Genomic DNA, 11,651 nt, shown 5'->3' with positions numbered 1-11,651 from the left:
AAATATTACCTAAGGGGCTTAATGGAAGGGTGGCTCTAGTCTGTCCCCTGAGGAGAAACCCCTAATGGCCATCGAGGCAATGCTCATAAAATTTTTTCCTTCGTGGCAGCAGCAGCAGCAGCAACCTCGTTGGTGGAGACACTCTATGTAATCTAGAGCCTCCATAGTGTCGCAAAATTAACAGCTGAAAATCGAAAGCTTGAGTTACATTCCTTTCCCTTGGGTTCAATCCACCACAAGGCCTCCTGAATTGCTCAGATGTTTGTGGGGGAAAGTGGCAATCTAGCAGGTTGCATTTGGCTGACTTCAGACCTCTGCATGGCCAGTCTGTGCCACTGTTCTCAGGCCACCTCTGTCGTTGCTTTGTTGTCTTGCTTCATGTTCATAAGCTTCCACAGGTCAGCAGAAGCCTGACTTGTACCCGACTGGATGGGGCTCTTTCTACAGCTGTGTAAAGTATTTCTTGGTAGAACTGTCTTTCTGTATACAACACATCCAAGGACCACTGGCTTTGCTTCTCTAGGGACCCCAACCAAGCAAACTCTTCCTAGATAGGTTCCTGTCGATGACAGAGTTTAAATGGTGGCTCATCTCTAAATTGTGACTGCGGTTTGAACCCACTATGTCAACCCTGTAGCCACGGCCTATGACTAGACAAACCCCCTCAACAAAGGTAACCAGTAGGCTCTGAGGTGGATGATCATGTAGTATTTCCCAAGCAGGGACCATCATAATTCCCTCAGGAGTGTAAATAGTACATAGAAAGCGTGAGTTAGCCAGACAGCTGGAAGAGGGAGAGGAGTCTGCAAGGTGCAGAGACTCATGAACAGGAGGCAGGATGTAAAGGGGTGGGGTGGAATGGCAGGTATTGGTTCAACACAGAGAGGAGCTGAAATGCCAAGATGTGGAAGGTCTTGCTTCATGGGGCAATGGGCAACCAGAGCCACACGGGTAGCTGGCACCTCTTGGACCAGTTTGGAACAGTACAGGTCTACACCAACCCTGTGCTACTTATCTTGCCTTTCAAGACTCTACCCAGATTGACCCCCATGGATTCTTGTCTTACTGCTCACTTGTCTCTGCTCCAATGTTATTCGAAAATTGATCTCAGGTCTCTGGCTAATGGATAACCAGAGCTGAGCATCAAAGGACACGCTGACAGCCAGAGTGCCTCAGGAGTAGCAGGTAGAGTTCAGCAACTTTTGCTTGCAGCCAACCTTCTTTTTCATCCTTGCTGCCCCTAGCGGCAACCTTCGGTACTCTTCCAGATTTCTACATTGCTACTCTTGAGTTTCCAAGGAGCACAGGGGTGACATAGTGGTTTTTCTAACCTCCAGGTAAGCAGTCTGAAACTTCCAGCCACTCCATGAGCAAAAGATGAGGCTTTCTACCCTTATAAAGAGTTATAGCTTTACAAACACACTGGAATGGTTTTACCTTATCCAATAGGGTCACTATGAGTGAGCAGTGAGTTTGTTTTTTAGTTTCTCCTTAGTAATACTTTTCGCATCTACTACTATATGTCTGGAATTTTTCTTGAGGGTGGGAAGGATCTAACCTATTTGGTGTTCTGTCTGCTTTCTGGATTGTTATTGTCTTCTGTGGTATTGAGGAAAAATTTTCCCATGAATTTCTTTTTTATTTTATCTGTACTCTTGCTTGTTTCTTCTGTTCCAATATTCCAATGAGATGTGTATTATTTCTCTTCATGGTGTCCCACATTATCTACAGGATTTCTTCAGTGCTTTTGATTTTGTTTGATTCTTTCTCTTGTTTGCTGAAATTTACATGATTGTTGAGCTCATTGATTTGATTTCCATTTTCTTCCATACTATTGCTCAGTTCTTATAACACATTTTTCCCTTTAATCTTTTGGGTATGAGGTTCTTAGGAGCTCAATTTTATTAGTTTGTTTTCAAGATTGATTCCCAGACCTCTTGTGTGGTCCTAAACATAATTCTCTTTCTGGTAGCTGAATGACTTCACTTTCTTTGTGTTCCATTATGTTTTGGTAATCGTACAGTGTTTACCTTTGTTGACCTATATTTTTTGTGGCTATGTTGCTGTCTTTTGTTTGTGTGGCAGATTGCTCCACCTGTAGTTGGTGTTAGTTTGAGGGTTGTGTGGAGGGCAAGGGGTTGGCTCTTTGGGTTCGAGTAGGAAGGTCAGATAGTGGCCAGAAATCGTGTTGTGTGGAGATGAAGAAAGATTGATAGAGATGAGTTGCTATCACGAATAAGAGATATCAGCCTAAGAGTTTGGTTTAAGTGACAATATTATCATAAGTGGTCTTCTGGCTAAGTAGTATGATTTTTGATAAATTGGAAAGGGTCATGTCAAGAGGTGTGCTAGTATTTGTTAGAACATATGGAGTGTGTGTTACCGAGAAAAGGAGAGTGGGTCTCGAGGCAGTGGTGGATGTGGCATATGCTGTATATCTAGTAATCTACCAGAGTCACGTATCAACTCTCCATAAAATACAAGGGGAGGGCATCAGGTCGATGTCATTGCATTTATTAAAAAGGGTCCCATTTTTGGTGACACCGTTTCCCAGGTTTAAGGGGAACTGTCACATGAAAAATACTGGAAATCTATTGGGTTTCTGTGCCACACCAGACTATCCATCATCAATGTAGGGGTCCCAGATTGGAAATAGGCAGAGTAATAAGAGGTCAGAGGTATTTGGGGGGATGTTTCTAATCAAGGGGAGGTCATCAGTAGGTCAATCCCAGCACTGGTCAGTTGCCAAGTTGAAAGAGAGGGAGCCTCTGAGACTTGCTGGTATGCTGAGTTCTGGGTACTCTGGGTGGGTCGGGGGGGTTGATATTTTTTAAAAGAAAAAAAAACGCAAAATTTGTCTGTTATATTCTGATGGTGACTGGTTTAGTTCACTAGAAGGTTCTTTCTGGCTGCCACGTTTTTCCTTGGGATGCAATTATTTGAGGACAGTTTGAGTGTAAAATTTCATCATCAGAAATATGAATTTAAACCTATGTCTTTTATCTCAGATAGAAGAACTTTTTAACCTGATACATTTTGAACTAATAAAAGTGAACAAATGTCAATAAATTACATTCAGATCAAAAAGATTTATACCTACTGTTCACCAGAACATAGTAGAATGCCTAAATAAAGAATATAGAAATGTTGGGAATCTCCCTGAAACTAAAAGATAAGTGATTTTCCTTCAGAAGACAGGACCCCAATATTTTGAAAGGCTAGGATGAGTAGTGTCTAGCAGAAGAAATGGCACCCTCCTCATTACAAAATATTCACGTATCCAAGAAGTGGAAGTGAAGATAGAAAAATTTTGGTCTGTCTTTTTTTTGTGCATGTTATTGTTCCTGTAGGTCTGTCTAAATAAAACAGGCTGGATGAACAATCTGGAGGAGAAAACAACAGGACCGACAGTTCCTGGGGGACATGGGAGAGAGGGAGATAGGAGGAAAGGTAGTGGTGCTAATGAACCCAAGGACAAGGGAACAACAAGTGATCCAACTGGGTGATAAGAAGGGTATAGGAAGCCAGGTAGGGTGCAATCAAGGGTAATGTGACCAAGAGGAATTACTGAAACCCAGATGAAGGCTGAGTATGTTAGCTGGACATGAGGAAAGTCAAAGGAAATAGAGGAGAGAGCTAGGATGCAAAGGGCATTTATAGAGGTCTAAATAAAGGCTTGTACATATGTAAATATATTTATTTATGAGGATGTGGAAATAGATCTATGTGCACATGTTTATAGGTTTAGAATTAAAGTAGCAGATGGACATTGGGCCTCCACTCAAGTACTCCCTCAATGCAGGAACACTTTGTTCTATGAAACTGGAATTCTGTGCTGCTCACCTTCCAAACACGATCACTAAAGACAAAGCAGGTGCATAAGCAAATGTGGTGAAGAAAGCTGATGGTGCCTGGTTATCAAAAGATATAGCTTCTGGGGTCTTAAAGGCTTGAAGATAAACAACCTGCCATTTAGTTCAGAAGCAACAAAGCCCACATGGAAGAAGCACACTACCCTGTAGGATCACAAGGTGTCAATGGAATCAGGTATCAGGTATCGAAGAACAAAAAATCCTTTCATTGTGAATGAGGGGGAATTCAGAGTTGAGACCCAAGACCCATATGTAGGCAACTGGACATCCCCTTAAAGAAGGGTTGTAGGTAGGAAACAAGCCAGTCAGTGCGCCATATACCACCAATGAAACATACAACTTTCCTCTTGCTCTTTATTCTTCCTTCCCCCTACTACCATAATCCCAATTCTACTTTACAAATCTGGCTAGACCAGAGGATGCACATTGGTACAGATAAGAACTGGAAACACAGGTAATCCAGGAGAGATAAACCCCTCAGGCCAAATAATGAGAGTAGCGATAACAGGAAGGTAAGGGGAACGTGGGGTAGAAAGGGGACAAATCACAAGGATCTACATATAACCCTCTTCCTGGGGGATGAGCAACAGGGAGACATCGGACAGTGTAAGACATGAAAAAATAATTATAAATTATCAAGGATTCGTGGGGGTGAGGGGAAGGAGAGAAAAAAAAATGATGATCTGATACCAAGGGCTCAAGTAGAAAAATATTTTTTAAATGATGATGGTGACAAATGTACAAATGTGCTTGACACAATGCATGTATCTATGGATTGTGATAAGAGTTGAATGAGCCCCCAATAAAATGAGTTATTTTTTAATGTTTTATTAGGGACTCATACAACTGTTAACACAATCCATACATATACATACATCAATTGTATAAAGCACATCTGTACATTCTTTACCCTAATCATTTTCTTTTCTTTTTTTTTCCTTTTCTTTTTTTACATTTTATTAGGGACTCATACAACACTTATCACAATCCATATATATACATACATCAATTGTATAAAACACATCCATACATTCCCTACCCCAATCATTCTCAAAGCATTTGCTCTCCACTTAAGGCCTTTGTATCAGGTTCTCTTTTTTTCCCCGCTCCCTCCCCTTTCCCCCCTCCCTCATGTGCCCTTGGTAATTTATACATCGTTATTTTGTCATATCTTGCCCTATCCGGAGGTTCCCTTCCCCTCTTCTCTGCCATCCATCTCCCAGGGAGGAGGTCACATGTGGACCTTGTAATCAGTTCCCCCTTTCCAACCCACTCACCCTACACTCTCCCAGCATTGCCCTTCACACCCTTGGTCCTGAAGGTATCATCCACCCTGGATTCCCAGCCCTGCAAGGTAGAATTCGGATCATGGTAGTTGGGGGGAGGAAGCATCCAGGATCTGGGGGAAAGCTGTGTTCTTCATAGGTACTACCTCGCACCCTGACTGACCCTTCTCCTGTCCTAAACCCCTCTATGAGGGGATCTCCAGTGGCTGACACTTGGGCCTTGGGTTTCCACTCTGCACTTCCCCCTTCATTCAATATGGTATATATATATATATATATATATATATATATATATATATATATATATATATATATATATATATATATATATATACACATACATATATTCTTTTTTTTTTTTTTTTGCTTCATGCCTTATACCTGGTCCCTTTGGCACCTCGTGATCGCACTGGCTGGTGTGTTCTTCCATGTGGGCTTTTTTGCTTCTGAGCTAGATGGCTGCTTGTTCACCTTCAAGCCTTTAGGACCCCAGACACTATCTCTTTTGATAGCCGGGCACCATCACCTTTCTTCGCCACATTTGCTTATGCACCCATTTGTCTTCAGCGATCCTATCATGGAGGTGTGCAGCCAATGATAAGATGATTTTTTGTTCTTTGATACCTGATAACGGATCCCTTTGGGACCACTCGATCACCCAGGCTGGTGTGTTCTTCCATGTGGGCTTTGTTGCTTCTGAACTAGATGCCCACTTGTTTATCTTCAAGCCTTTAAGACCCCAGTCACTATCTCTTTTGATAGCCGGGCACCATCAGCTTTCTTCACCACATTTACTTGTTCACCCACTTTGACTTCAGCAGTTGTGTCAGGAGAGTGAGCATCATAGAGTTCCAATTTAATAAACGAAAGTATTCATGCATTGAGGGGGTGCTTGAGTAGAGGCCGAAGGTCCTTCAGCCACCTTAATACTAAACCTATAAATGTAGACTCTTAGATCTATTTCCCATCCTCATATATATGTTTGCATGTACATGTCTTTGTCTAGACCTCCATAAATGCCCCTTGACTCCCAGCTCCTTCCTCCATCTCCCTTGACTTTCCTCCTGCCCCACTACCATGCTCCGTCCCCACCTGGGCTACAGCTATACCTCTTCTCTACACAACCTTACCCTTGATCGTTCCCCATCAGGCCTGCCACTCCCCCCTCACTCCCATTTTGGGTCCCATGTTGTTCCCTTGTCCCAGTGTTTATTAACACCACGTCTTTACCCTCCTCCCCCTCCCCCACCCAGAACTGTCTGTCCCCCGGAACTCTGTCATATTGTTTTTCCTCCATATAGTTCATCCAGCCTATCTTATTCAGACAGACCTGTGGAGGCACTAACATGCACGAAAACAAGACAGAGGAAAACAAAGCAACAGTATACAACCAGACAACAAAACAACAAAAACAAACCACTGACAAAGAACAAAACAAAACACTTCACAAAAGAAAGGCTTGTAGTTCGTTCAAGGATCGTTTGCTGGCCCTTAGGAGCGTTTTCCAGTCCAGTCTGTTGGGGCACCACGCCCTGCCCCTAAATCCACTTTCAGCATTCCCTGGGGACCTTGCCACACCATTCCCTTGCTGTTCCGTTGCACTTCCCCAGTGCTTTGCCTCGTTGTGGTGGGATTAGGTCAGGTGCAATTCCCACACTGTGTCTCCAGTGCTGTCCCCTGTATCGCCCTTAGTCACTGAGGGGCATCATGTCTCATAGTAGAGCCAGCCATGTTGTTCTCTCTGTGGACTGGCTGCTCTACTCAGGAACATCATCCTCACGGCCTGGTGGGCCAGGCTGTGTTCTACTGTCAAAATGAGTTATTTTTAAAAGGTTTTTATTTTATTTGGATCGATACTCCTTGGCAAAATCTGTCAAGAAATCAAAACACATATTTTATTGGAGAAATATTTTTTAAAAGACCAACTTAAAGTGTTGAAATTAACAATATCACTTTGGGTGTAAGGGGAGATTGGCTCAAGCCAAACAATGGTATAATCATTACATGTCCATTTTTAAAAAATGGACAATGAGTAAAATATATATTAATTCCTTTTAATTTTTTGTATTTGTGCAGAATATTCAATACACCACAGAAAGGAAGAATAAACAAAGCTATCTTGGACGAAGGAGCATGGATGACATATTTGGCTGCTAACTGCTTGGTCAGTAGTTTGAAACTTCCAGCCACTTCCCTGGAGAAAAATAAGACTTTCTCTTCCCACACATAGTTCAGTGTAAGAAACCCACGGGGACTGTTCTAACCTCTCCTTTTAGGCTGTTATGAGTTGCAATCCTCTATATCGCAGTGAGTTTGTATTTTTTGTTTTTGGTTTTTGTGTCTTAGAAGTACCAGGAAAATGTTATTAGAAAGCAAAGATGTTGAGGTAGCATTCTCTCATGCATGGGACATATTACAGGAATGGAATAGTCCAGAGAAAAGGACATGAATAGTTTTTGTTTTTTTAATTTGAACAAAAAAAAATAGAACCACCTTCAATGGCTGTATTTTAACAATAGGGTGTATTTTTACAATAAGAGGGCTGATTATGTCAGGCATTGTGGAGATAATGAAAGACTGGGCAGGATTTCCTTCTGTGTGCAAAGAGTCATTATGAGTGAGGAGTGCTTCTACAAGCCCAAGAATCACCATTAACAAAAAGTAATTCCCACATATTGACCAACTTGATACATTGTCATCAGACTCATTCTTTTAATGAAGCCATGAGAGGATTCAATTTCTAAATCATGGAAGAGCTCATTCTTCCATTTTCAGAAATCTAGAGAAAATGTTTCAATGCATGGAGGGAATAAAGAAATTGTAGGGTTGAAGAAATGGTGACACTATGCAACACCTGATAACCCATGTCCTTTCTATCCAGACTCTACTCAGGAAGTTCTGTTGCCCATCCCAATGAGCCAAGTCCCAAACTTGGATGTTGACACGTTACCTAAGCAGCCCAAGTCACACAAGGAAGACCATCACAGTAATCCAGTGCATTATCCCATGTATACATTTGATAGCAATAGCTATCATGAAGCTTTATACAGCCCCGTCTTCGTTCCCCTCCCCCATCAATGTCTTACATTATAGACAACTCTCAGTTATTGCACATAGTGTTCTCAACAAGTCCTGTCTAACCTTTATCTGGATAATGAACATACCCTAGGGCTCTTTAATACCATTTTGTAGCTCAAGCTTCTTGATGTCAAATTAATGCATTCTCTAAATAAAAGAATCAGAAATCAGGGAGTTTGGAGTCAGGTGAATTAATTTGGTTCACACACGCCAACCAAATGTTGAAATCTTCCCTAGTGGTGCATAAATGTGAAAGATAGTATTCCCAGGTTTTTAGCTCCCTCAACTTGAGGACAGTATTCTCTCTGGCAATTCTGTGACCTGAAACATAGTAGTAGATAATGTTGAGTAAGGCACATCAGTTTCTTGCCCCGCACTTCTTACCCTAAGTGATCCCTCATTCTCAACACCATGCTCCAATCTGAGTGTGTTTGCATTAAGCACAGGACCCACTCTAAATTTAGGGCACACTCTTCTTTTCTTCAGCCCCCCCTTAGTTGATATTCATGTAAGAGAGGATATATTTCTTCATCTCAGAGGATGAATAGATTCCAGGTCTTCCCAATATGAAAACTGTGAACCTGAGTTACTGTGTAGACTTGGGAGTTAGATGCTTAGGTTGACGGTTGATCTATATTGTCAAAGATTGACCTAGTGCATTAAACCACCTTAGGTGAGTTTTCAGGCACAACATGATTTCAGTCCAAGTCAATGAACTCATTGTGTCAATTGTTTTTGTGCCATTAAAACACTAGTACATAAAAATAATTTAGAAAATCATGATATGTGATCAATGGTTTTGTTGCTGTTGTTATTTCCTGTGCACTGTTTCCAGTAACAATTATTTCTCTTTTAAAAACCATTTTATTGGGAGCTCTTACCATGCTTATCACAATCCATACACCCATCCATTGTGTCAAGCACATTTGTACATTTGTTGCCATCATCATTCTGAAAATATTTGCTTTCTACTTGAGCCCTTGGCATCAGCACTTTATTTTCCCCCCTTCCTCTGTTTCCCCTCCGTCATGAACCCATGATAATTTATAAATTATTATTTTGTCATACCTTACACTGTGTGACATCTCGCTTCACCCACTTTTCTGTTGTCCATCCCTCAGGGAAAAGGTTCTATGTAGATCCTTGTAATTGGTTCCCCCTTTAGAATTATTTCTTTCCATTTATGTTTTACTTTATCTTTTTTACCTCATTATGTGAATATAACACAAACAACCCCTTGCTTTCTAGAACCTGGGATGATTTGTAAAGAAAATTCCCCCAATATTTTAATGATCATTTAACTAAAAAATCAGAAAATTTTTTATATATTTTAAGTAGTAGTCACACACTTGTTCATGTTTCTTTCTTTCCCACTACCTCATCCAGCTAATTACTATACATTTATTTCTTGATACCAATGTAAATGTTTCTCTCACTGTGACATTCCAACACTTTCGGAGTTTTTCAGCAAAGTTTATCCTGCTCCAACCCCCTTGCATCCCATGGATGCTGTATAATATCTACATTGTGTGAACAAATGCGTGTGATGGGGGAGCCCATTTAGAAACCCACAGTAGTAGAGTGTGGTACCACAATAGAGTGTGGTAACCAGTGCAAGTTGTTTTAGAGGTAGACAACATGAAATAAAGGAAATAAGCAGGAAATCCTAGAGAGGACTTGGTTAAGGCAGATACAACCTTAGCAAGAAAACAAGCCCTGAGGAAGGTGTATTTTCTATTCTCTATAGCTCTTGTGTTGTTGTTTTTTATTGTTATTGTTGTTTTTAATGGGTGTGAATAATTTTTAATAGGGTTGTTGGTGGTTTTCACAACCATATGGCAAAATCACGCAATGCTGCCGGCATTGGACGAGATCTGGGGCCACAAGGCCGCACACTCCTTTGCAACGGGTCCTGTGATGGCCGAACCTTTCATCTCACCTTTATTGTTTACTATGACCCCCGCATTATCTTCGAAATAAAGAAACACACCGTCTTTTCTCCGATAGGACTTTCGTTGCCGTATCACCACTGCAGGATGTACCTTCTTTCTGAGCTCCGGTTTGCCTTTCTTGACTGTGGCCATCACCATGTCACCCACTCCGGCAGCGGGCAGTCTGTTCAGCCGGCTCTTGATCCCCTTCACGGAGATGATATACAGATTTTTGGCTCCCGTGTTGTCAGCACAGTTGATCACCGCTCCGACCAGAAGACCCAGGGAAATCAGGAACTTTGCACCGGGGGAACCACCACGTCCTCGCTTCGACATCGCGAATGCCGGAAAGAGACAGAAAGCAGCTCTTGTGTTTAAGGATGTCCAATGTTAAAGCTTTTGTGAAAGACAGCACACTACAGACAAGTAATGACAAGATTGATGATGCCAAGAGTCAAGGTGAATGAGAGAGGAAGCTTAAAAGTACATGAAATGAGGGAAGGTAATGGCTGATGTAGTCACTCTGTTCCTGGCTGAGGAGGGGAATTGGGAAGCCCTAGAGTGTAGGCCCAAGGCGGATAGCAGCACGGGGGAACTCTGGTGTGAGATCTTGTGACTAGCTCTCAGAGGGTCTCTGCAAGCCTGGGATTATGGCCACTTTTAGAGAGCATGCAGTCGGAGCAACAGCAATCTAGTTGAGAGGAATTAATAAGAGGTGGAAGAAGGGCAAGCATGATGGTGGACTAAGGAGGAAGGTAAAAGGAAACAGAGGAAAGATATAGGAAGCAGAGCTATGGATAGTGGTATAAGCATAGGTCTGTACATATGTAAATACATTAATTGTTAAAAATAGAGGTATTGACCTACATGCATATATTTATAAGGCAATACACTGAGATAGTAGATGGACTTTGGGACTCTGCTCAAGCCCTCCCTCAATGCAAGAACACTTTGTTCTAGCAACCTGACAATCTGTGATGGTCACCATACCAGCATGATCATTGAAGACAAAATGGGTGCATAAGCAAATGTAGTGAAGGAAGAGGATAGTGCCTGGCTATCCAAAGATATACCACCTGGGGTCTTAAAGGCTTAAAGTTTAAAAATGGCCATCCATTAGAGAAGCAATGGGTTCACATGGAAGAAGCATACCATCCTGTGTCATCATGAGGTGTTGACAAGATAGGGTAACAGGCTTCAGAAGATCCCAAACAAACAAGCAAAATTTAAAAAAAAAACATTGTTGAGAATGATGGGTTGTAGTAGAGCCCCCAAATCTATCTGTAAACAACCGGACATCTCCTTACAGAAGGGTCACACTGAAGGTATGAGTCAACCAGGGTGAAGGATAGCACTGATGAAACACAAATATAATTCTGGTTCCTTCAGGCTTCCTCACACCCCACTATCATGACTCCAATTCTGCCTTTACCTGTGGGCTAGACTGGAGCATGTGCACAGGTACAGAAAAGAGATAAGAGTTC

General features: G+C 41.8%; 1 protein-coding gene across 1 annotated transcript; it reads right to left on the bottom strand.

Annotated features, from left to right (window-relative positions):
• Positions 1 to 10,080: 10,080 nt before the first annotated feature.
• LOC142456306 (large ribosomal subunit protein uL14-like) lies at positions 10,081 to 10,503 on the bottom strand. Its single transcript, XM_075557468.1, has one exon. It carries the CDS (start codon positions 10,501 to 10,503, stop codon positions 10,081 to 10,083), a length of 423 nt encoding a protein of 140 aa, XP_075413583.1.
• Positions 10,504 to 11,651: the final 1,148 nt, after the last annotated feature.

The sequence above is a fragment of the Tenrec ecaudatus genome, chromosome 9 (genome assembly GCF_050624435.1).
Source record: "Tenrec ecaudatus isolate mTenEca1 chromosome 9, mTenEca1.hap1, whole genome shotgun sequence".
Taxonomy (NCBI): Eukaryota; Metazoa; Chordata; class Mammalia; order Afrosoricida; family Tenrecidae; genus Tenrec; species Tenrec ecaudatus.
The sequence above is the reverse complement of the archived record's forward strand: the minus strand, read 5'-3'. Positions and strand labels throughout refer to the sequence as shown.

Excerpts from the sequence above, each read along its gene's own strand:
- LOC142456306 (XM_075557468.1), bottom strand. The coding sequence starts at position 10,503 with ATGTCGAAGCGAGGACGTGGTGGTTCCCCCGGTGCAAAGTTCCTGATT.